We start from the raw sequence: 26,660 nt of genomic DNA, 5'->3' as shown, positions 1-26,660 counted from the left end.
CAATTTAATTGAATTTTTAAAATACAATGTCATTTTCCTGAAAGAAAAAAAAAAAAAAAAGTTGAACATAAATTAAACAACTCAATATTCATTTTGCACCAAACTGATAGAATCTGAATCAGAATATGGACTTGTTATTTGAGTTGAATCTTCTTCAACCTGGATATCTTCTTGTGCTCTATCTGTTGGGAAAAAAGAAGGTTTTGGAGGCATTATTATGCTTTCAACTTCTCCTTCAAGCATCTCTATAGCTTTATGTATTGGAGGACTGAAGAGAATTAAAGAAACCGGTAGAAAGTATACATATTTGAATTAGGAGCAGAATGATAGACTCCTTCTTGTCATTTTATTCGCAGCAAAATAGGTTACATATATACACAAAAGAAGTTATAACTAACCTATTCTAAAGGGAGTTGTTACAATCTGTTACAAGATACACATCCGATACATGTCCTTTACACCCCCCCCTCAAGCTGGTGGTGGGGAGAAATCAACCAACCCAAGCTTGGAGACAAAAGTGCGATAAGAATGGGAGGGCAAGGACTTCGTGAACATGTCTGCGAGCTGCATATGTGATGGCAAATGCGGAGTGCTGATCAAACCCGCTTGCAATTGACTTCGAACAACATGGCAGTCGATGTCAATATGCTTAGTACGCTCGTGAAAAACGGGATTGGCCGCAATATGAATGGCTGCCTTATTATCACAATGAAGTGGAATTGGTCGAGCAATGTGGATGTGAAAATCAGTTAAAAGAGAAGTTAACCACTGAATTTTGCATACAGTAGATGCCATTGCTCGATATTCGGACTCTGCTGAGGACCGACTAACCGTTGATTGCTTCTTTGTCTTCCATGAAATTAATGAAGTGCCCAGAAAAATACAAAACCCAGTAATGGACCGTCGAGAATCACTACACGACGCCCAATCTGCATCAGAGAAGGCTCTTAACTTTAAGTCATTTTTAGCCGGCAAAAATAATCCCGTGAAACTGGTACCTTTCAAATATTTGACAACAGTAAGAGCAGCTTTTAGATGTGAATGATGAGGAACCTGCATAAACTGACTGAGTTGTTGAACAGCATAACTAATATCTGGGCGAGTCATGGACAGATAGAGTAAGCGGCCAACAAGACGTCTGTAACTGCCCGGATCCTGCAACGGATGCCCCATATCTGTGCTAAGCTTCATGCCTTGAATATAAGGACTGTCCGCAATTTTTGCATCTTGAAGACCAGTGTCTTGAATAATTTCAGAGATAAATTTATGTTGAGTCAAGAACATACCATCATCTGTCCTTGCTACCTCAATGCCCAAAAAATACTTCACATCCCCAAGATTTTTTATGGTGAATTTCTGATCTAAATAAGACTTCAATTCTGAAATTAATGTGACAGATGGGCTGGCAATTAAGCAATCATCCACATAAACTAAGAGAGCAATAAAAGAAGTACCGCAGCCTTTAGTAAATAAGCAATGATCAAACGAAGATTGTTTGAATCCCTGGCTCAATAAAGAAGTTGTCAATTCTTTATTCCACTGTCTACCGGCTTGCTTTAACCCGTAAAGAGATCTCTGCAACTTGCAAACCTGTCCCTCTGCAGCTTTGTCATAACCAGGAGGAACCTGCATATAAATATCTTCATCAATAGTACCGTGTAAGTAGGCATTATTGATATCCAGTTGCTGAACATTCCAAGAGTTGGCGACGGCTATAGTCAAGAAAACACGAACAGTAACTAATTTTGCAACTGGAGAAAAAGTATGAAGATAATCCAAGCCAAGTAACTGGTTGTATCCCTTGGCGACAAGCCGAGCCTTATAGCGATCAATGCTGCCATCTGCATTATATTTAATCCTGTACACCCACTTACAACCAACTGGTTTAGTATTAGGAGGCAAATCAGTCAATATCCAAGTGTTATTTTGTTCCAATGAAGCGAGTTCATTATTCATGGCATTTACCCAATTCATGTTTTGTTTAGCATCATTATAATTGCAAGGTTCTTTAATTTTAGACAACTGCGCAATAAAAAACATATGGGATGTGGTAAAATTAATTTGGGAAGTGGACGAGGCACCAGTAGCATACTCATTAAGCCAAGCAGGTGGTCGTCGGGTTCTTGTGCTACGCCGAACTTCTGGTAAAGGAATAATATTTTCGGAAATAGCAGCATCATCCACCTCGCATGGAATTCCATCATTTCGAGCCGGGGAAACAAGTAAATTTGGGAAATGGGTTGGAGGTGCGGTGCTCGGTAACGTAGGCTCATGGGTAAGTTCAGGTTGTGGAGTGTTGGTGATTTGAGATTCGGAAAAGGTAGGTTCAGTATCAACGGCACACTTGGGTAGTACAAAAGTGGTTACATCTGTTGGATTGGTTTGATGAAAAGGAAAAATGTTTTCCATGAAAACAACATCTCTGGAAACAAGGATGGACTTGGTGGTTAAACAATAGAGTTTATAAGCCTTTTGATTTTGAGCATAACCCAACAAAGCACAAGGGAAAGCTCGAGGATCAAATTTTTGTTTATGAGGTACAGTGTTGGTAGCGTAACAAAGACATCCAATGGTGCGAAAATAGCTATAATTTACCTGTTTCCCATGCAGCCGTTCATAAGGAGTTTTCCAATCCAGGTTTTCTGATGGCAATCGATTGGCGATATGAGTGGCAGCTAACAGCAATTCAGACCAGAAAATAGATGGGAATTTTGATTGAAAAAGCAAGGTGCGAGCAATGTTCAAAAGCGTCCGATGCTTCCGTTCAACAACGCCGTTCTGCTGAGGAGTATAAACACAAGTCCTTTGGTGTAAAGTGCCATGGTCCTGTAAAAAAGAGCTACATGCAGCATTCACAAATTCTGTTCCATTATCTGTTCGAATAGCCTTTACCCGTTTGTCATAATGAGTGAGCACATAATTAAAGAAAGATTTCAAGGCAAGCAAGACCTGGTCTTTGCTTTTTAACATATAAGTCCAACAAAACCGGCTGTAATCATCAACGATGGTTAACATATAAACCGCATTGGTAATTGACTTCAATTTATATGGTCCCCACAAATCAATATGAACCAAATCAAACACATGTACAGAAGAAATAACACTGGTAGGAAAAGATAATCGCGTTTGCTTTGCAACAGGACAGACAGAACACATCAATTCAGTATAATCACAATGAGCAACTCCATCCACATGTTTCAAACGTTTAAAAGAAACGTGTCCTAATCTGGCATGCCAAAGCAAGGCCAAGTGCTTATTATGCTCAGAACAACGAGCAACAGAATTACAATTTATTTGCTTAGAAAAAGAATCTTTCGTCAAATAATAAAGATCTCTGATCACGGTTCCCCTTGCCAAAACTTCACTAGTCAGTAAATCCTGGAATAAGCAATATTCGGGAAATGAGTGCACTGATAATCCACAGGTTCTTGTGAGAAGACTGATTGATAAAAGATTACAACTAAAGGATGGAACATACAGAACATTGTATAACACAATTCTGGCATTCAATCTGATATTACCAATGTGAGTAACCAATCGTGTGGAATTGTCAGGTAGTCGGATGGTTGTGGGTGGATTGAGTTTAATAACATGATTGTAAAAATTGAGATGAGGTGTAATATGATCTGTTGCACCAGTGTCTATTATCCAATTATCCTTGCAATTAAAATTAATGCTAGTAAAAACAGAATTAAGTAAAGTACCTGCAAAGTTCACGTTCCGGACATCCCCTTCAACGTGTGCACTGCTGCTATCTTTGGCGGTGAGAAATTTCTGAAATTCCTGTAGTAAATAATCGGGCACTCCTGTGTTCAAAGAATCCATGCCCTTTTGCTGCGGCACCACCAAATTTAAGGGGTTATCAGCTGGTGCAACTCGAACAACATTATTTGCACTGTAATACTTGCGAACATCCACTCCCTTCTTCCGCTGCAACTCGATGAACCAATCTGGGTATCCATGAATAAGAAAACAGTCATTAATGGTATGCCCAGTAGTTTTGCACTTAGAGCAATACTGTTTTTTACGTTCCTCTTTTCTTGCAGAAGAAAGATTTCTGGTATACCCAGCACCTGCACTGCCGCGAGTTCCTGTAGGATTCCTTTGAGCAAGCATAACAGCAGCAGTTTCAGAGGAAGCAGTACTGTCAGTTTGTACCTCCCGTTGTTTTTCAACGCTTATGATCATAGAGAATGCTTTATTAAGGGAAGGTAATGGGTCTTGGAGCAGAATTTGATTTTTCACGTTGTCATATTCGTCACCTAACCCCATCAAAAATTGCATCAACCGCCGATTGTTATCATAATCGGCAATCGCAGTACCAGAATCACAACAAACAGGTAACGGAGCTAAGCAACTCAATTCATCCCACCTGCGTTTCAGATTGGTGTAATAATCTGTAACAGAACTATTACCTTGTTTGTAACCAGCGATTTCTCGTTCAATTTGGTAAATCATCGGCCCATTACTCTCTCCATAACGCTGTTTTAATTCGTCCCAAAGAGCCTTTGCATTCTTACAGAACACAAACGCATTAGAGATGTCTTTGGATATAGCGTTCAACAACCAGGAGACTACCATGCTGTCTGCTGTCAACCATCTATCATAATCATCAGATTCCGGTGATGGCGGTTTGATTTTGCCGTTGATAAATCCGAGTTTCTTCTTTGCTCGGAGAGCGATTTGAACGGATCGACTCCAGGAAAGATAATTTTGTCCCGTCAGAGGGGTGTTAACAAGGCTGAACCCAGGAGCTTCGGAATGGTTAACATGATACGGATCGTCCGCATTAATTTTGGTGTTAATCGCAGCGAGAATCTTCGCTAAATCGTCGGGAGACATCATCGTAGTGAGCTTTGTTTATGCTCTGATACCATGAAGAGAATTAAAGAAACCGGTAGAAAGTATACATATTTGAATTAGGAGCAGAATGATAGACTCCTTCTTGTCATTTTATTCGCAGCAAAATAGGTTACATATATACACAAAAGAAGTTATAACTAACCTATTCTAAAGGGAGTTGTTACAATCTGTTACAAGATACACATCCGATACATGTCCTTTACAAGGACGATCACTAGGCTTGAACTGTATACACCATAATGCAACTATAACCATTTTCTTGGTTATGTTTCTTTCCTCCTCACTAATATCTTCTGACTCAATGCTCTTTCCTTTACAAAAATGTTCATAAGCCCATGAAGGAAAGTAAATCTGACTCAAATTCTCTGCAAATGCATTAACATTCTTCCTTCTTCCCGCCATCTCCATTAACAACATTCCAAAACTGTACACATCAGCTTTAAAGGAAATACCTCCTATATTTGCGTAGCAGAATTCAGGAGCCATATAACCTATTGTGCCTCTTGCTGCTGTAAGCGTCACCGTGTTACTATACGTTGGGTATAATTTTGCAAGTCCAAAATCTGAGATTTTCGGATTGAATTTTTCATCAAGAAGGATATTGTGCGGCTTAATATCAAAATGCAAGATTTGCATATCACAACCTCGATGGAGATAATCAATGCCTCGAGCCACACCGAGACAAATCTCGTACATTTTCTCGTTGCTCAGTAAATTATTCCTTTCTTCAGAAAATATATATTTATCAAGAGAACCATTAACCATGAATTCGTAAACAAGAGCTTGCTTTGATCCCTCAACACAATAACCAATGAGTCGAACTATATTAACATGGTGAATTTTCCCAATAGTACTGACTTCGCTAACAAAGTCCTTCCCGTTAGATTTGGACTTGTCAAGCATTTTTATGGCAGCAAAATCGCCACTGCGAAGTTTTCCTTTGTACACACTTCCGAATCCTCCTTGTCCTAACTTGTCCTTAAAACCATTAGTCATACTCTTAATATCTGAGTAAGAGTATCTAACGGGCATTAGATTATTGTGAGTTTGAAGGAATTCTTCAATATTAGCGAACATAGATAAATGTCTTCTTCGCCATTTATAGATAAAAAATGCGATCACACATGGAGTCCCAAAAATGAATATTGCTACGCGGTATACCACTGTATAGAAAAAAAAATACTCCATGTGGTTTAGTGGGAGAAAGAAATATGTCTCAATGTTCATAATTAAGCAAAGCAGACTTCTGGAAATATTTTACTTACCAAGGAAAATGAACAGGTCATTAAAGATAATAAGCAGATAACGCAACCAATCTGAAAGAAGTAAAGATCATAGATATTAATTAGTTTCAAGTCTATATTAGTAATATTATGGCCTTCGTAGCCAGACATTAAGTTGAAAAGTAATAAACATTAAAAACGTCCGATTCTATGCGGAACAGCTTTTTAAGTAGCTTTTAACATTTTAACTAACGCTAAACGTTATTTTTTATAGTATTCGGTAATATAACTTTTAAACTAGTTTTTAAAAAATAAAAACAAAATTTTATAAAAAATTAATCAATATAATATTTAACTTTTAGCGTTTTATGAAAAATTTTTTAAATAACTATCTAACACGCCAGCAAGCTGGAGCGGCTTAAACGCTGAAAATAATCATATTGAGAATTTCTATAATTGTTAGTTACCTGGCAATCGAATAAAGTATGGCAGTAGTCCCCCTGAAGATAAAATGACAAAAATAAATCAATGTGCAAAATCGTAGAGGATAATAGTTGTAAGAACGCTCACGGGACTGTGGAAATGCATTCGCTTTAATAACATGACACGTCATATTGCTTCTATTTAATACGGATGTCAAATATTTTGACTCACCGCATAAATTCATCTTTAAATTTTATTATTTTAAGCTTCCGGCATTATTAATTTTACTTTGATCTATTAAACATTTTAATTTTTTAACTATTAAATAATTCAATTTGTAAAATTAAATCAATTAAATACCTATTAAATAGTTAAAAAATATAAAAATATTGTTCCAAAAAATTGCTACCTACGCGTTAAATTAATATTTTATAAATATAAAAACTTAAAAATATACGAATTATTATTATTAGTTTGGAAAAGTTCAACGTTATCAAAATTTATAAATTTAAGTATACGATAAATCATGTATAAAGTTTAGAATGGCACAAAATTAAATTACAAAATTTAGAATGAATTTATATATTCGGGCAAAATATTTTTCTAAAAGGTTGGTTGAATATGTTTTATTGTCTGTCAAAGATTTTATAACACATAATCCTTTCATTTTGATATTGAATTTGAATTTTTAATTAGATATAAGAATTCATTTTTTTCTAAAAATAAATAAATAAATTCCTATTATTTTCAGAAGCCACGTGTCTTTTTACTAAGGCGAATACATTTCCTGTCGCTTGGGTGAATATAATATAAAAATTCTTACATGATATTGCATCTTTTGCATTCGATCCAACTGCAAAAGGAACCATAGAAAAAAAAAAAAAAAAAAAAAAAAAGTGTTAAACAGGCGAATAGAAGTTCTCAACATCTTTTTTGGTTGTCACAGGTTGAATTTCCTTTTTTTTTTTTTTCTTTTTTGAAATTGTTATATTCGCTTTTAGTTTTCTTGCCATTGATTATAGACTATACTAATTTGGCATCTGAAAAATGTAGATAAATACTTACAATGAAGGCCATCCAACAGCTTCCGGCGGAATCTGTATAGCTTTATGGCAACAATGTATAGAATAGCTGCAACAAAAAAAAAAAAAAATTAATGTTAATGAATAATAAAAGTTTTTTTTTCCAGATAAAGCAACAAAATACTAGACTAATTTAGCTTTACGATTCTGATATAATAAGAGGAAAAAAATACGACTTTTTAATAACATAAAAAAGATTCTTAAAAAGAAATGAAATATTATAAGATTTTGTACTAAACCACAAAAGAGAATCGATAAGATATTTTATTTTCTATTTTTCATTTTATTAAAATAATGTCCAGGAATGTACTCAATAACAGCACATATCATACAAGAAAAATAAAATAATGGTAATAATAGGAATATTTCTTTATTTGAACTCTAATTTTATACAGAATTTTTTAAAACAAAAAAATTACGTAAAATTTAAAACAGATAGACAGTTTAATGAATTAAAAATGTATATTGACATTTAAACGTAATACTTGCAGGGATTTGATTCCTAAAAGAAATCTATAAAAATATTTTTAAAGATTCTGCTGTAATTATCTATATGTGTGTTAAATATTTATGCGGTAATTAATAATAATTTAATAACCAACGAAATTGACTTATTTAGACTATATCTATGAATCTAAATATTGAGCAAACTAATGAAAAATAAAGGACAATCATGTTATTAAAGTTTTGATGTTTCATAAAAAAAAATAATGATATATCATGTGCTTGTATGTATCCATGCATTATAAAAAAATATATAGATTTCCATTTACTATACCTGCATATTTGCAACTAAACGATGAAGAACAAGCAAATAAATAATAAGTATCATATCAAATAAAAAAATATATATATATTAAAAAGGATAGAAAAGTAGAGTACTTACTTTTATCAAATGGATTATAACATTCCTCTTCGGATGGCCAACCATAATAAGAGAGGCAATGGTTTCTACAGCAAGCTCGGAACCAAGAAACCTCAAATCCGTACACTAAACTCTTATGAATGTTTAAATATGAAATATTGTGAACATCTTTTGGCAGAAACAAAGATGTCAAAGTGACGGACTCTACCAGGCAAGAATCCACCAAATCCGAAACAGTAATAGGAGTTAAAATGGCATACGAAAAACCTGAACCACCTTCCAACAAATTACCAGAAGAATTATTACTACAAGTAGAACGATTCACGTAAAGTTGAGAATTCACTTGGATTTCACATCTCACGAATGCTAAACTCTGATAAGAATCGTCGATGTATGAAAATTTTGATCTTAAAAATACATTTTCATATGGTAGGTCAGAATACCAAGGAATCTGATAAAGGCCAATAGAATGAAGAGGAATGGAGGAGCAATTATCCTTTTGAACATTGGCATCCACTAATCGAATTGTAGCATTGTTGTAATTGATTGCCTGGACATTATATACCCCCCAATCTACATATAATACAGCGAGGTTGTTTTCGCAAGCAAGTTCATAATTTCTGTCGCCACATTTTTTAGGGTCGGTTTTCAGTCTAAAAGGATAGCTAATGTTGTGGATGCCGCAAGAAGACTGGCAATAGTTGTTTTTGGTAGCATTATAAGTATGGCAAGCTAAGGATAGAAAAAGAAGGGTTGCATATGCATGTCTAGTGAAGAAGAGACTGTGCATTTTGTGAGAAATATATCTGTAGTGAAGACTGAAGAGAAAAATACCTTTTTTGAGGTTTCAATATAGCTTTATGATTTGCAATGAATATGCATGAATAGAAAATGGTTGTCAGGTAATAACAAGGAAATTTCCAAGTTTTTTAAGTAATTTTATTTATTATTAATCTATTTTCCTCTTTCCCACTTTGACAGAGAAGGAGAAAAGAGAGAATTTTCAAAATTTATTTAAGTAATAGTTTGGTATAAAAATTTGACATTTCAAAGCATGACTTTAGTTTCCCAATTTCACTATATTATTTTGGCCTCTACCATCTATTTTCCTTATATAAAATTCTATTTCTGGTTGCCTATATAACATTTCCATTTCTCTATTCATGCATTTGGTGTTGCATTGTTCCAAAATCTTCCTCCTTGAGAGTTTAGAATATGAGTAAAATTAAAAACTTCTATTAAAGAATTTATTCTTTTTCATAATTTTCAATTAACGATTATAGATAGATAGTTAAGTTAATCATTGATAACAAAATTCATTTAGTATCTAAAATTTACTAATTCATTAAAACCTCTTTCCAGATTATTTAAATTAAGAAATTATATTTAAAATTCAAACTTGAAATTTCTAGTTAAAAAAAGAAGGATTCATATCTCATCTCTATCCTGAAAAATAGAATTCTAAATATTTAAAATGAAGGAAAAAGAGAATATGCATTTATGAGAAATTTTCAATACAGAGCAAAATACTTTTGCTCCCACAGAACACGTTGTGGACAAGGAGTGACTACCCGTCAACATTTCTGGATAGAAAAGTTAGAGAGGGAGAAAATGAAAGCCATCAACCTTTACCAATTGAACTTGAACACACAAATCTTGGACCGCTTTTATGGTTTGGATAGACACCGATGTGAAGCAATAACAAAGACATTTCCTCCAGGTTCCTATTTCTACGGAAGTGATAATATCAGTAGTACGTGGTGAATATTTAATCAGAATGATCTCTAAGGCTACACCACATGACGCGTGGGGTCTTCCAAAGCTGGAGTTGACTTCACTTTGATTTTCTCAATTTCACGTTATTAATGATTACTACTTTTGCTTATTTGTTACTCTATTTCTCGATCGGCATTTTATTCTTCTTCTATTTTTCTGGTTGGGTTTAGTATTCCAATTCTCTATTTAATGTCATGGTCATGCACGCATTTGACTTTATCTAACACATTTATCTTTTCATTTTACTTATTTTAAAATAATAAATATTTTTTATTCTAAAAATATAGTTTTAAAATTATTTCTTTATGTTTTGTAATATTTTTATTTTTATTTCTAAATATGACTACTTAAGTTAATAGATAATTAAATAGATAATAAAAATACATAAAATAATTTATAAAAACATAAACATTAAATTAGTACAAATATAATTGCAATATTTTGATTTATTAAAAAAAAAACAAAGACTATTATTTTCATTTTTTTGAAATGTTTTTTTAACTAATTAATAGAAACTATTAGTTTACTCAAGAAATAATTTTTTTTCTCTAAGGCAGAAAAAAATTAAAGGAGAGTAATTGATAATATAAAGATTAACATAACATTTACGTTCAATGTTAGTATCCATAAAAATTAAACGTTATAGTTTGACTATTATATTTGTTGATAAAAAAATATACTAAAATATTTGTTTGCTTGTTATTCCTTTTCTGGATATTCCAAAATGTTTGCAGGGTTTCTAAATTTAGACATGTAAATAATTATTTTTTCCATGATAACTTTTATGATTATGAATATCAATATCTTCAATTAGTTAAGGATAAAAAATGGCAAAATAACTTTTATTGACTAAATTCTTAATATGCATGTTTTATCAAATCATGCAAATAAAATGGGACGGGGGAATATAACTTATAGATTCTTGAATGAAATTTCTATATTATGCTATTAAAAAAATATTATAGAGATATACCAATAGTAAAAAATATATATAGCGTGATTTTTTATTATTAAAGTAAAAAATAGTAGATAGGCATGTGTTCAGGAATATGGATTAAAAATATTGAAATTTATATACATAAATAAAAAAAAAGTAAAATGAAAGGTGGTAAAATTTATTAATTTGATTTATTTTTAAATTAATTAAAAAATAATTAACTCGTTATTTATTAAAATCCATGAATAAATAATTTATTTTAAATAATTAAAAGTTGCATAAATCTTCAACTTATCATGTTATTAACACTATAATTTTTTTGAAAGGCCATATCAATATATAACATAATTTAATTTAATACATAAGTTTTTAATTTTTTTAATATAAAATAATAACTGCCCATATCATTAAAATTCATAAATTTTGTGATTTATTTATATCATTAAAAGTTATATAAATTGTTACTTAACACACTATTAATTCTTATATTAATCAATTACATTTAAGACGGTTTAATTCAATCATAAATTAATTTATTTTCAAATAAATATAAAAACAAACAGTTAAGTCATACACATGTTAGTAATTTAGAATCCTACATGACAACACCAAGAAAAAGTATGTCTGCTTTATATATATATTGATTTGATAATTTATGGCTACAAAAACATATTAAATAATCTTTAAAAAAAGGAGACAAAAAAAAATTGAGTAAGAACTACTAACTTCATTATCGGAAATAGTTGAATTATATAAATTTCTGAATTAAAAAAAAGAATAATATATTTAAAAGCAGAGACCAATATATATTTGTCAAGAATATAGAAGAATACAGTGATACAATGTCACGACCCATTTCCATGGACCGGACCGGCACTAGGACCTGGGTGGGCTTAAGGCCCCCGAAGCCCGTAGTAAGCCTAACTTATTTAAATCTCACTTTCTATTCATAATTATGGATTCAGGCCCATTAACATTTTATACATATGCATCCATAATGCAGTTCATATACTTAATATGGACTTTTACTATTTGTTTACAACCCAACTGGAATACAATTGCGGAACTCTACCTTTACATTCACATCGTTATTTCTATCATTAACAATCTTCTACAATAAGTGTCTCAACTCCATAGGGCTTTCCTTTCTTTCTATTACCTGAAAAAAAATAGTAGGCAGGGATGAGCGCCAAACTCAATGAGTAGGGTTAGATAACCCTCTCACCCCACACAATCACACAGATGCTAAAATATTTTTATCCGGTTACCGTTTAATTATATGATCATGCACTTTGTCACACAAATGGCAATACAACAGCAATCACAAGTATTATCACCTTCATATAATCACATCACGTGGAAATTAGTCAATGGCACCACCTGAATCCCCAGCGAGCCGTCCTCACACATGGCTCGCCCTCTCATACATGTGCACCAGGGAGCCGATCCCCCATACGGCCAACTGGTCTAATCCTCACTGACCAGTCCTCTCATTGTTTTTCCATTCTCTCTTTTCTTTTCCATACCAACAGGAGGCAACCCGGTGGTCTCCATCCAATCTAGATCATCAAGTGCTCACAACAGGAGGCCACCCTGCGGGCTACAATCAAATCTAGATTATCAGGTGCGCAACAACAAGAAGCCATCCTGTGGTTTTCCATATAATCCATATCATCAGGTGCACACGGGGGCGCCGATCTCCCATTTTCCCGGCCGACGGTCAAATTCCATATCATATCATATTCAGGATCCATATCACAGACCGTCCTCACAAACCCATGGTGGTCCACGTCATCCCAATTCCACACAAACAAGGCACAGTATATTCATAGCACAAGTAATCAAACAATTTTTAATATCAAAGAATAGTGCATCATAATATGGCAATTCAACAAAATAATGCATGATAACATTTAGCCGTGAATGCATGAATGCAGGCGGATGATGCTAGTTATCTAACACTACTCACAGTTCTTTATTGTCCTTTAAAAGGACTGCCTTTTTAGCCACATGCTTCCAGCTTTTGTCCTCGCATTTTGTATTTTATAAGCCTTTAAAATAAACAAGAAAATTCTAAATAAGAATTTTAATTCAAAAACTTATATTTCACATTCGTTTATTTATTTTGGCTACCGGTCATTTAATTCACTTGTTATATATGCATATATATATCTAGGTTCTCTCATTTATATAAATAACTATTCTAATTTATAACCTTCAGATAAAATCTCTAATTATTCGGTGAGAAATATTATATAATGATAATTCTAATATTGTATAATATTTCTTAATACCTCAAATTTTCGTCGTCACTACTTCTTAAGAATAACTAATTTAATTCTTCATTAAGTGTTTTATTAAAAATTCGACAGCATTTCCTCTATAAACTGGACTATCCAAATTTTTTTCAAATTTTCACAAATCCACACACACAGCCCATCCATCGGGCAAATTCATATCCACTAATCCCGTCCGCCATATCCATCATTTATTCGGTCACTTAATTCACATAATCCATTATAATTAATTGTTATATAACTATTTATTTGTTAATAAAATTCCTAAAATTTATTATTAGCTAGGAATATATTTTTTTTTTGTACCAACCTTATAGTTATAATTAATATTCATAAAATCTATTTAATAATATTTAATTTAATTTACTTAAATACTTAATTAAGTTCATTAATTAATTAATTCAGAATTTATTCAAAAATTGCGGATTAAGCTTTAGAGTGTACCGATTTAAAATCAAATTTCATTTCCGTGTTCCGCACGAAGAGGAGAGCATTCTGTCCCTTGAAGTCTCGCCGGCCGGTCGCCGGACCGCCGCCGCCGCCACCGTGCACGGTGGCCGGAAAATTTAACCTTCACCAAAATTGACAAACAATACATCATTTTATTCGTTTCGATGAGAGGATCACTAATATGTGTTCAAATCAAGGTGGGTGTGAACCAGTTGGCCGGAAATTGGGCGGAAAGGTTCGGTGATACCCATTTTGGGTTTTCCGATTCCGGCTATTACAGTCGACGAGGAGGCCATCAAATGAAAGAGGAAGAAGAGAGGAGTCATTTGGTACTCACCTTGTGTCCAAGGCTTGCCTGAAACGGCGTGAATCGTCGGAAAAAGGTGTCCAAAACTTCAAGCTCTTCCCCTTCAAAATAGACACAATTTCAGTTCAAATCTAAGCTATAATCTTCTTCCTCACGTTGAGTAGATATTTTTAGAGTATTCATTTGCTGAATTTGGTGGCCGGAGGAAGGAGATCGAAGGAGAGGAAGGAGGAGGAGGAGGAGGAGGAGGCCACGCTACTGGAGAAGGAGAAGGAAGAAAAGAAAAGAAAAGAAAAAGAAAGAAAAAGAAAAGAAAAGTGGGCCGATCCGGTTCGATTCGAACCGGTTCGGTCTGATTCAGTGATTTGGTCTCATTTCGTTTGGTTTTTCGAGTTTTCCAATCGATTTTCGGATCCTTCGTGTGGTTCTCGACAAATTAAATTGATTTTTAGGTCCGGTTTAATTTATTTTGATTATTTTAGTTAGGTTCTATAACATTCCTTCAATTTACTTAATGTTAGTATTAATAATCATATATATATATATATATATATATATATATATATATATACATTTTTTTTTTTTTTTTTTTGATAAATTTCGATAATGTGTTTTGGGCTTGAGCCCAACTTCGTAAACTTGGGCTTGAATTGAGGCTATTTTATACTTGCAGTCCACATGATTAAAATTTCTGATTTTTGATTTAATAAAAATTCAAAAGTTTCGAAAATAAGAATTCGGGGTATTACAATCTCCCCCCCTTAAGACAATTCGTCCTCGAATTGAATCTAGTGGGAAAGAATAAGAATGGATGCATGGGGAATTTTAAAGTCACAAGAAATTGCTTCCACTACCAAGGAGACAGCTCAAAAGCGAAAATACAGATCGAGGAAAGGCAGTGAATGGGGTATTCGGGTTGTACTTCTACAGCCAATTATCATATTTAGAATAAAATTTCGTTCAAGCTACATAGTACCACCTAGCTGTAGCTTATAAGGAGTTTTATTACATTAATCTTCAATACTATCATCGTTCGGCTATTGGAATCTTTAGAAAATCGTTCTTTAAATAAAAATCTTATAATTAATCGAGTTTTTCAATAAAATGCTTAATATATATATCTATGTTCCCCAAGATTATTTAATTTCATTTGAAAATTAAATTTTATTACGCATTCCTTTATGAAATCCAAATATATAATGTAAAATAAATTTGAAATTTAATTTATTTATTATAAAACTTGATTTATTTAATTTACATATGTTATGACTAAATATTTGCTTAATCAAAGTTGAAAAACTATTACTATAATCCAAAATTTTAAGATTTTTTTTTTTTTTTTTTTTTTTTTTTTTTTCACGACTTATCCGATTACTATTGTTTCAATCTAATCTTTATTATTTTCTTAAGTCCCGATCTAACGCTTTCTTACAATTTCAACATCACACCAATTAAGAAAACATCAATAACTCAATTTCTTTCACCCAACTCTGCGTCAACTAAATAATTTATTCGTTTCCATATGAAAGTTCAATTTATGCCTTAATTATGAAATGATAGCAAGGCCCTAATTAGCCCTTATAATACTTAAGCTAATCGTTAAATTTTTCCATCCAAGTTTTAAAATATAGTATCAATTTATTTATCTCATCCTTACTTATTTATGTCTAGCAAGGTATTTATGATTTCCTTAAATTTATCCATGTAACCTTATCATTTCTAGTTTCTCAGGTTAGCACACTGCCACCTGGTATTATTATCTAGACCTCGACTGAGTTCTGGTCCTTCCTCCTTTCGCTGACATGTCAAAATTTTTATCCATTACCTTACGATTCACTTCACTAGCTTCTTTTATTCTCTTTTCTGTAAGGATTTAAATTTATTAATTGTTATACTTATTGAAAAGCCTGAAGAAATTAATTGCCACATATTTCCATTGAACTCCAAAATATCCTCTAGAGTTAAATACTTTTCTTATGATCTCATAAATTACGAGAAAATTTAAATTTTCACATCAAATCTCTTTAGTTCTGATTTGTCACAATTTACTACAGTTAAAAAGGTATAGTACTAAAATTTTCAATTCTAAATGTATCTATTTCTAAGTTTTCTTGATTTGTATTTCTTATTCTTGAGAAAATTTCCATTTTAATGAGTTCATTTATAATAATAGTCTACAACACTAATTATCTCATATCAGGCATTTCATCAAATGTGTCTACTAAAGATTTTTGAGTAACTTAAGAGTCCTCATTTATTCATATTTCCACTATACATTGTTTCACCGTTATAAATTATTAGATTAATTGTTTATTCAAAATTCGACTAATGAGTTGACAACTACAGCCTAGGTTGACCATCCTATGGGTAACTGACTATTTAAAAACTTTCAAAATAATTTTCCTTTCCAACTTTTAAAAACATCGGCATGTCACTCACACAAAACCTTGAAATTCTTTTAATAGAAATTTGCATTTACTTTTATTTTAAACCAGTCTCAATCGTGGTATAAAAAAATATTTTTATAAAGTTTGAAAATCAACACTCATTGTATTTTCTAAAACCTTTTGGTATTTAACAAAAATGAATTGTCTATCTCCACGAGGACAATCCTTAAATCATCTAGTTCCAGTCTACTGTTACATATTTCATCCCTAAATGATCCTCTTAAACCAAGAATATTCTAATCTCCATCATTACTACTCCTTTCGCTATTACTAGTCTCTCAAGTAGACTGGTCCACACCTTAAATTTTCCCAAAAGTTATTTTCAGTAGTGATTTATATTTATATTTATATTATTATTTTATCTTTATTTATTTCGTTACTTATTTTATCATCATTTTTTTTTTTTTTTATATATATATATATGTATATTTCTTACATCTGAATTTTACTTCTTTCCCAATTTGTTTCTAATTATTTATTCTAGTATTTCACAGTAGATAAATTAATTGATCATCATTGGCTTTTCTATTATTTAACATCCCCCTAGTTCTATCCAAGTTCTTTAGCTGTTTGATTCATTTTAATCTTTCTTTTATCATTCATGTCTCCTTAGTGTACCCAACCTCATTTAAGTCCTATCCCTGAAAGAGTTTAATGCTGGGTACATGAATCTATGGCGTGTAACCGTTATTCTACACAAAATTTAATTCCGTCGTAAGGTCATTATTTCTTGAATTTCTTATTCTAAATTTTTTTTTTTTTATCTCTACTTCATCATTATGAGTTATCTTTGACCTTTATTCTGTTCCAAATTTATTAACTTTTATTTTATTTTATTTTAGCACCTCGATCTAAATTTGTACTTAATTCTTTAAAGCAGGTTTTATACACGTTTCTTATCATTACCTTAGATTAATAAATGGTATTAGTCCTTTCTACATAACTCTCTACCTAGATACATCCAATTTCCTTAATTTATTAAGCTTCCTACAGCATCCACGTTCCTTTCCCCATTCATTCCCCATTATTCATCATCTTCTACATTCATTTTATTATAATAGATTTATGAACTTAGTCTAGCCCTTTAAGCATCCTACATGTGCTAGGATCTTAATTATATAATATCTAATACACTTACTACACTTTCACCTTATAAAATTTTAGATTATACCAACTATCCCTTAGTTACACATTAGTTCCATAAGTCTATTATCGATTCAATCTAATTGCTCATTTTATTATAAAAGATTCATAATTATTTCATGGCTTGTAATTACTTCTATTAACTATTAGTCAATCTTTTCCATATTAATCAAATTTTCGATTCAAACTTTTGCCCAATTATTTACCAACCAATTTTACTTTTAATTCTATATTAAAACACCCAAAATCTTACCCTTCATACTAGTTGTGCAAAGGAAGTTTTACCCATTTCCTTATTATATTCTGCCTCACCTCAATATGACCTATCCAGTTAAAAATTATTTTCTTCATATTTAATAACATAATTAGTTTACCTTTGTCTTTTATTTTAATTTCATTGCTCTATTTAAATTCTATATATCGAGATTCACCTCAATCAATACTTTTTAAGACACAAATTATTATTTCCACGTCTAACTCTATTTAATTTTTCCAATAAGTCTCTATCCTCCTTAATGTTATGCTTAAGTAAGTTACAAATTTTCTCTTTACATCCTTAAGTTTCGCTTGGTTAATTGAGGATTTCTTGTCTAGTATGACTATTTGTCCTAAATCCTTCTTTTGCTAACCCTTAATTTAATGTACATTACAATTTTCACTTTTTATCCCCTAACAGTAACATTTCTAGAATTTAATCTATATCTTAATTGAAATTTTAATTCAAATTCATATTCTATACCATTTATTATTAATTTATCAATATTAATTTCTATAGGCCTAATTTAGTCCTCGGGATAGACAATATGATAAAATAAATCAAACATGCAATCATTGTAAATAATTTAAATTCTAAAATCAGATAAATTTTTTTTTTTTTTTTGACATGCCGACAAAACAATAAAACCAAGCAATTAATTGCAACTTCAAAACAATTTCCAATAAGCAAATAATAAAACATGTTTCTCAAATCATAGTTCAAATAAATTTACTTTCTTATTGTCTTTAAAACTCCGAATTCTTTTCTAAATAATTTCAATTTTTTTTTTTTTTCTTTTTTGAAGCAGTGTCTCTTGTCGAATCATGGTGTAATGGGTGATCAGGCCATTACACCAATTTCCAACTGATCTTCTGCTTCAAAATAGATGGAGGGGATTTAGCAAAACTCGAAATGTTTATTTTATAAACGTCAGTTACCCGGACCTTTTTATGATTTACTATTACTTATATACATTTAATTCTCATCCTAAGTTTCATATAGATTTCCTTCCATCCTCGTGCACGATGCGTCCACCGGCACTAAAATGGAATTCAATCCAGACTACACCTCCTTTGTTGGTTACGGCCGATCCCAACATAGGAGCTCTCTATTTAATTTCCTATGTTCCGCAATTGATTCCTAAGGCCCGACTTATGCTCTGATACCAACTTTGTCACGACCCATTTCCATGGACCGGACCGGCACTAGGACCTGGGTGGGCTTAAGGCCCCCGAAGCCCGTAGTAAGCCTAACTTATTTAAATCTCACTTTCTATTCATAATTATGGATTCAGGCCCATTAACATTTTATACATATGCATCCATAATGCAGTTCATATACTTAATATGGACTTTTACTATTTGTTTACAACCCAACTGGAATACAATTGCGGAACTCTACCTTTACATTCACATCGTTATTTCTATCATTAACAATCTTCTACAATAAGTGTCTCAACTCCATAGGGCTTTCCTTTCTTTCTATTACCTGAAAAAAAATAGTAGGCAGGGATGAGCGCCAAACTCAATGAGTAGGGTTAGATAACCCTCTCACCCCACACAATCACACAGATGCTAAAATATTTTTATCCGGTTACCGTTTAATTATATGATCATGCACTTTGTCACACAAATGGCAATACAACAGCAATCACAAGTATTATCACCTTCATATAATCACATCACGTGGAAATTAGTCAATGGCACCACCTGAATCCCCAGCGAGCCGTCCTCACACATGGCTCGCCCTCTCATACATGTGCACCAGGGAGCCGATCCCCCATACGGCCAACTGGTCTAATCCTCACTGACCAGTCCTCTCATTGTTTTTCCATTCTCTCTTTTCTTTTCCATACCAACAGGAGGCAACCCGGTGGTCTCCATCCAATCTAGATCATCAAGTGCTCACAACAGGAGGCCACCCTGCGGGCTACAATCAAATCTAGATTATCAGGTGCGCAACAACAAGAAGCCATCCTGTGGTTTTCCATATAATCCATATCATCAGGTGCACACGGGGGCGCCGATCTCCCATTTTCCCGGCCGACGGTCAAATTCCATATCATATCATATTCAGGATCCATATCACAGACCGTCCTCACAAACCCATGGTGGTCCACGTCATCCCAATTCCACACAAACAAGGCACAGTATATTCATAGCACAAGTAATCAAACAATTTTTAATATCAAAGAATAGTGCATCATAATATGGCAATTCAACAAAATAATGCATGATAACATTTAGCCGTGAATGCATGAATGCAGGCGGATTATGCTAGTTATCTAACACTACTCACAGTTCTTTATTGTCCTTTAAAAGGACTGCCTTTTTAGCCACATGCTTCCAGCTTTTGTCCTCGCATTTTGTATTTTATAAGCCTTTAAAATAAACAAGAAAATTCTAAATAAGAATTTTAATTCAAAAACTTATATTTCACATTCGTTTATTTATTTTGGCTACCGGTCATTTAATTCACTTGTTATATATGCATATATATATCTAGGTTCTCTCATTTATATAAATAACTATTCTAATTTATAACCTTCAGATAAAATCTCTAATTATTCGGTGAGAAATATTATATAATGATAATTCTAATATTGTATAATATTTCTTAATACCTCAAATTTTCGTCGTCACTACTTCTTAAGAATAACTAATTTAATTCTTCATTAAGTGTTTTATTAAAAATTCGACAGCATTTCCTCTATAAACTGGACTATCCAAATTTTTTTCAAATTTTCACAAATCCACACACACAGCCCATCCATCGGGCAAATTCATATCCACTAATCCCGTCCGCCATATCCATCATTTATTCGGTCACTTAATTCACATAATCCATTATAATTAATTGTTATATAACTATTTATTTGTTAATAAAATTCCTAAAATTTATTATTAGCTAGGAATATATTTTTTTTTTGTACCAACCTTATAGTTATAATTAATATTCATAAAATCTATTTAATAATATTTAATTTAATTTACTTAAATACTTAATTAAGTTCATTAATTAATTAATTCAGAATTTATTCAAAAATTGCGGATTAAGCTTTAGAGTGTACCGATTTAAAATCAAATTTCATTTCCGTGTTCCGCACGAAGAGGAGAGCATTCTGTCCCTTGAAGTCTCGCCGGCCGGTCGCCGGACCGCCGCCGCCGCCACCGTGCACGGTGGCCGGAAAATTTAACCTTCACCAAAATTGACAAACAATACATCATTTTATTCGTTTCGATGAGAGGATCACTAATATGTGTTCAAATCAAGGTGGGTGTGAACCAGTTGGCCGGAAATTGGGCGGAAAGGTTCGGTGATACCCATTTTGGGTTTTCCGATTCCGGCTATTACAGTCGACGAGGAGGCCATCAAATGAAAGAGGAAGAAGAGAGGAGTCATTTGGTACTCACCTTGTGTCCAAGGCTTGCCTGAAACGGCGTGAATCGTCGGAAAAAGGTGTCCAAAACTTCAAGCTCTTCCCCTTCAAAATAGACACAATTTCAGTTCAAATCTAAGCTATAATCTTCTTCCTCACGTTGAGTAGATATTTTTAGAGTATTCATTTGCTGAATTTGGTGGCCGGAGGAAGGAGATCGAAGGAGAGGAAGGAGGAGGAGGAGGAGGAGGAGGCCACGCTACTGGAGAAGGAGAAGGAAGAAAAGAAAAGAAAAGAAAAAGAAAGAAAAAGAAAAGAAAAGTGGGCCGATCCGGTTCGATTCGAACCGGTTCGGTCTGATTCAGTGATTTGGTCTCATTTCGTTTGGTTTTTCGAGTTTTCCAATCGATTTTCGGATCCTTCGTGTGGTTCTCGACAAATTAAATTGATTTTTAGGTCCGGTTTAATTTATTTTGATTATTTTAGTTAGGTTCTATAACATTCCTTCAATTTACTTAATGTTAGTATTAATAATCATATATATATATATATATATATATATATATATATATATACATTTTTTTTTTTTTTTTTTGATAAATTTCGATAATGTGTTTTGGGCTTGAGCCCAACTTCGTAAACTTGGGCTTGAATTGAGGCTATTTTATACTTGCAGTCCACATGATTAAAATTTCTGATTTTTGATTTAATAAAAATTCAAAAGTTTCGAAAATAAGAATTCGGGGTATTACATACAACTTATATATAGTATTTTTAAAAAAGTTAAAGTGTTTTTTGAGAGTAAATAATTTAAAATTAAAAAAAAATGCATTACTACACCATTTAAAAAAAATGGAAACGTTTAAATAGGAAACGTTAAAAATACATTAACGATTGTTAGAGGAAACGTTTGTTACTTCATAAATTTGAGAGTAAACATTTGTTACATAGCAATACATTAATAATTGATTGAATAATTCATTGTTATTAAACTTTATCATTTTTTTTAAAACTAATAATTAATAATAATTACTTAAAGTCATTAATACATTAAATAATCAAATCAAATCAAACCAAAAATATTAATTCAAAATAAATCCAAACCAAACCAATATATTAATACATTAAATAATCAAATCAACAATACTAACTCAAAATAAATCCAAACTAAACCAATATATTAATAGATTGAATAATCAAATCAAACCAAACCAAAAGCACTAATTCAAAATAAATCCAAACCAAGCCAATACATTAATACATTAAATAATCAAATCAAATCATATTAAGTGGAAGCCTAATTGGAGGAATATAATACATGTCAAATTAAAATGCCAAGTGGATATGCCACATGTTGACTTTCCAGGGAAAAATACTTTTTATATATATATAACCACTTCGAGCTATCTACTTGGCTTAATGTATAAATTTGTCCTTTAATTTTAATGCTTTATCCTTATAACACTCTTAATATTTACAAGAAATCTATTATATATACCCTTAAAATTATGAATTTAGATTACATTACATATTTTTCCACACCGCCAATAATAGCTTTTTTTTTTTTTTTTTCAATGTAAAATGTTTATTTGAATGTAAATATTAGAACTTAATTTTAAATAATAATTTCACCAATTTTTAATTATTCAATAAGTTTTAATCCAATTTTGCAAGATGAAATATTTAATAGAAAAATTTTACAAATTAAATTATTTAATAGGTTCAATTTTATAAAAAAAAAAAAAAATTAAAAAGTGCCATGAGATTTTTTTACATAGAGTACAAGATTTTCTGGTAATATTATATGTCTTCCCATACTAGCAATTAACATTAATTTTTTAGTGATTTTTATTTTATACACAAAATATTAATTTAATATATGTTGTTATAATAATTTTTGAAGTAATTAATTTTCATTTTTTTAATTATTCACTATTTAACCGACTTAATATACAAATTGTAACATTGAATAAAAAATTAAAATATTTAATAGATATAATTTTATAAATTTAAGTGTTGAACATATAAAATTGAAAATTAAATGGGTATAAATTTATGCATTTGGCCTAAGAATCAATAATATGGACAAGGAAATTTAATTGCATGTTCTTAATTTATCGTCCCGTTCCAGTCAGTGGTGCCATCAGTCATTATGACATTAATATTTCTATAGCTACCCGGTCTTTGTGCGGTTAAACGTGCAGATCACTCATTAATGCTTGAGATTTTTATGCAGGTGGTCCTAAATTTATATCCCGAGTCAATATTTTGTTTTTGTATGTTTATGTTTAATCTAATTTGAAATGGAATTTCTTCTAAAAAAAATTTTTGAAATGGAACTAATCTAGTTTAGAAGTTTTTTCTGCTAATTATTTATTTATTTAATTAAATTTTCCAATTCTAAAAAAAGAATAAGAGTGAATTACTTTATAGTATTTGAAACTAAGCGAAATTCTTTGTTAAACTCGTGGTGCATCCTTTGAATTAATGTAAGAATTTAGTAACAAATCTTATTTAATAGTAGGAGAAAAATATATTATTTCTTTCTATTTTTTAACCAAAAAAAAAAAAAATACCAGTCTCTCACTACTAGTTAAGAAAAGAAATCTTAAAAAAATAAAAAGAATTAATCATGCAATTAGTTGAAAAATAAATAAATACAATTGTCGTTGGTCCTATGAAATAAGCCTCTTCATACATTTCCAAGCTACTTCAGAAAAATTTGGATGATTCAAATGTCTTATAATCAGGAGTTAGGACCCACCTTAGCAAGATTTCTTTCTTGCCAATTACAAATTAAAAAACTAGTTCTAAATTATTGCTCATCTAAGCAAAGAATGAGAGTGCTTAATTAACTTGTTAACGGATTTTGTCTCTTGAGCCTTGCAAAACAAATTCTTTACCCCTTCTGTCACCTTTCCTAGACTTCCTCTTGTATAAGGAACTGTTCTTTGTTAGCCAATAGTGGAAGGAGGAGACTTGCGGCTGCTTTCTTCTCTACACTGCAATTTCCCATTGCTTCTGCTACGAGTCCTAATTGTGGAAGAGCTTTGCCATTTTTTATTCACTAGTGTTGGAAGGCTTGATTCCTTATTTCAATACATTTAGTAATAGATTTAATTATTTATTAAACATTAAATGTGAGTAATTAGGCTAATATTATGATGGTAGAATGTTCCTACATCTTGCTTTTTAGGGCAAGAGATTAAGAATTTTGAAATGTACCAACAATGTAGAACAATTAAAGATGAGAAGTTCCAGAGATTACCAAAAATAAAACAGTAGCACAGTGCTTTAGGACCTCTAAATTCATGCGAACATCATCAAGACTCCTGTTTTTTATACATGTGATTGTCATCATCAGTTTCTTATAATAGAAAACAGAAATCATATACATTATTCAAATAGTTAAGTTATTGTGTTACAATTACACGTGAATAATCAAGTATCTATCTCGTAACAGAGAATGTAAGGTTCACTCAAATCGTTATAAATCTTTTTCCTTTAAAAATTTTGTATGTATCAAAATGAAAACTACATATTTGATTCTGCAAATACCTATGCTTTTGCTGCCCAAGCTCAAAGTATGTAGCCAAAGTTGCCATCTGCAAAAATGAAAAAATAAGTCAGGAGATTGAGAAAATCCTGACTTTATCATTTTAATTTCTGTTTTTGGTTTATTATTATTATTATTATTATTATTTTCTAAATACCTCAAGAAGTGGATTGGAAATCTTTTATATATATATAATTTTTCGTTTTTTACATGTTGCAGCAACTATTTTTTTTATATAAACATCAAATAAAAATTGGAAAACAAAAACCACAAGAAGAAAAAAAAAAACAAGAAGAAGAAGTGCTAACAACTGAAATATTAGATACGAAAGATCACAAAATTGTAAGCATACCTTTAAATTACCAGCTCTTTTACCAAACTTCTCACCCAGAACACCTAAAGAATCAATCATACCAACAGGAACAGGTGCAGCCATACCAATATCTGCAAATGCTTCCTTAATTCGTATACAATCAAATCTTTGAATATTATGCCCTGCCCATATTCTCCCATTCAAAATACTGAATATCTTATCTGCAACTTCTTCAAAAATAGGTGCATTAGCCACAGCTTCTCTAGTTATCCCCTCACTTCTGCTAGACTTCAATGCAACAACAGATAAATCTTTAGGCCTAATTAGGGTACTAAAACTTTCTAATTCAACAAGTTTTCTTGGACATACTATAATTGCACCAAATTCCAATACCCAGAATTTTTGTCCAATTCTATTGGGTACTGTTGTTTCTAAGTCAAAAAATACAATTTCTGTTGCAGAGGTGTCCATTAGATTTTTTTTTTTTTATGGGTTTTCTTCTAATTTTGGTTTCTGGGTTTTGTTTTCTGATCATTCTGGCCGTCATCATTATAAAGAAGGAAGAGAATTCTTTCCATTTGAGTTTGATTGACTTGTAGTTAAAGTCAAGAGCTCAATTAGGGTTTCCATGGGTTTGTATTATAGCTTTTGATTAGCTTCTCCTTGGGGATTTGCAAATCCAGTTGGATAGGAATATTATGTTGTACAGAAAGTTAAGAATAGCTTTTTCTGAAACTGCTTGTTGAAAAAAGTTCACAGCTTTCTTCAAATGTAAGACCAGGCAATATTGAACATGTTGCCATATTTGTGGGAAAAAGGAATTGATTCTTCAATTCCTTAATATCTTTGCATAACTTGGATTATTTCTCGTCCTAAATCATCTTCTTTCCTTTGCTATGCACAAGGGAAATGGCAATTCTGAAATATTATACTTTATAGGCTGTTTTGTTTATTACAGGATTTGGAATCCCCTTTCTTCATTGAATGAGCATCTTTGAGACGAGCAAATTGACAGTGGGCAAAACATTGATATAATGTAATAAGTTAAACCCAATGAAATCGAACCGAAAGTAATGAATCTTTTTGTGCTTCTGGTTGGGTGCCGGTTGTTAAATCTGACAACCAAATCTTAAGTTCAGGTTTGGTTTTATAAATTTAAAAAACAATTTAACCCACGCGACCCAGACCATTATAGTGTTTTTCTAATTAGTTTGAAGAATTTCTCATAGTTTAATTACTTACAAATTCAATTTACTCAAGTTTTCATTTTCTTTTTAAGTGCATTTTTTACTTTAATTAGTTAAATTACAAGAACTTTTTTTCTTGGAATTTTGTGATGGCTA

At 31.7% G+C, this 26,660-nt stretch overlaps 2 protein-coding genes and 1 long non-coding RNA gene across 3 annotated transcripts; all 3 read right to left on the bottom strand.

The window, feature by feature from the left end:
- Window positions 1-4,932: 4,932 nt before the first annotated feature.
- Window positions 4,933-9,251, bottom strand: LOC149497813 (uncharacterized). The gene is made up of 5 exons (XM_089719293.1): window positions 8,478-9,251; window positions 7,539-7,640; window positions 6,554-6,586; window positions 6,129-6,179; window positions 4,933-6,026 (listed from the first exon to the last, which is right to left on the bottom strand). The coding sequence occupies exons 1-5, from the start codon at window positions 9,244-9,246 to the stop codon at window positions 5,011-5,013; spliced, it is 1,971 nt and encodes a 656-aa protein (XP_089575419.1). The 5' UTR covers window positions 9,247-9,251; the 3' UTR covers window positions 4,933-5,010.
- A 2,675-nt stretch (window positions 9,252-11,926) lies between these two features.
- LOC149497812 (uncharacterized) lies at window positions 11,927-21,927 on the bottom strand. The gene is made up of 7 exons (XR_016319964.1): window positions 21,483-21,927; window positions 21,140-21,266; window positions 20,368-20,449; window positions 14,254-19,557; window positions 13,911-14,037; window positions 13,139-13,220; window positions 11,927-12,328 (listed from the first exon to the last, which is right to left on the bottom strand). It is a non-coding gene; the product is annotated as an uncharacterized LOC149497812 (long non-coding RNA).
- A 2,161-nt stretch (window positions 21,928-24,088) lies between these two features.
- Window positions 24,089-26,079, bottom strand: LOC105650845 (protein NEN4). Its single transcript, XM_037640985.2, has 4 exons — window positions 25,357-26,079; window positions 25,007-25,053; window positions 24,717-24,780; window positions 24,089-24,537 (listed from the first exon to the last, which is right to left on the bottom strand). The coding sequence occupies exons 1-4, from the start codon at window positions 25,786-25,788 to the stop codon at window positions 24,403-24,405; spliced, it is 678 nt and encodes a 225-aa protein (XP_037496913.2). The 5' UTR covers window positions 25,789-26,079; the 3' UTR covers window positions 24,089-24,402.
- Between the last annotated feature and the right edge of the window lie 581 nt (window positions 26,080-26,660).

Source organism: Jatropha curcas, chromosome 3 (assembly GCF_041381405.1).
Source record: "Jatropha curcas cultivar XTBG-Jc1 chromosome 3, XTBG_Jcur_1.0, whole genome shotgun sequence".
Taxonomy (NCBI): domain Eukaryota; kingdom Viridiplantae; phylum Streptophyta; class Magnoliopsida; order Malpighiales; family Euphorbiaceae; genus Jatropha; species Jatropha curcas.
Note: the sequence above shows the minus strand (reverse complement) of the source record. Positions and strands in the feature narration are given on the sequence as shown.

What these genes read in the sequence shown, in the direction of transcription:
- LOC105650845 (XM_037640985.2), bottom strand. Translation starts at nt 25,788, where the DNA reads ATGGACACCTCTGCAACAGAAATTGTATTTTTTGACTTAGAAACAACA. An exon ending in AAAGAGCTGGTAATTTAAAG is followed by an intron (nt 25,054 to 25,356) that starts GTATGCTTACAA and finishes TCATTTTTGCAG; the next exon opens with ATGGCAACTTTGGCTACATA. An exon ending in GTGCTACTGTTTTATTTTTG is followed by an intron (nt 24,538 to 24,716) that starts GTAATCTCTGGA and finishes TATTGAAATAAG; the next exon opens with GAATCAAGCCTTCCAACACT.
- LOC149497813 (XM_089719293.1), bottom strand. Translation starts at nt 9,246, where the DNA reads ATGCACAGTCTCTTCTTCACTAGACATGCATATGCAACCCTTCTTTTT. An exon ending in ATACTTTATTCGATTGCCAG is followed by an intron (nt 6,180 to 6,553) that starts GTAACTAACAAT and finishes TACTTCTTTCAG; the next exon opens with ATTGGTTGCGTTATCTGCTT. An exon ending in TGACCTGTTCATTTTCCTTG is followed by an intron (nt 6,027 to 6,128) that starts GTAAGTAAAATA and finishes TTTTCTATACAG; the next exon opens with TGGTATACCGCGTAGCAATA.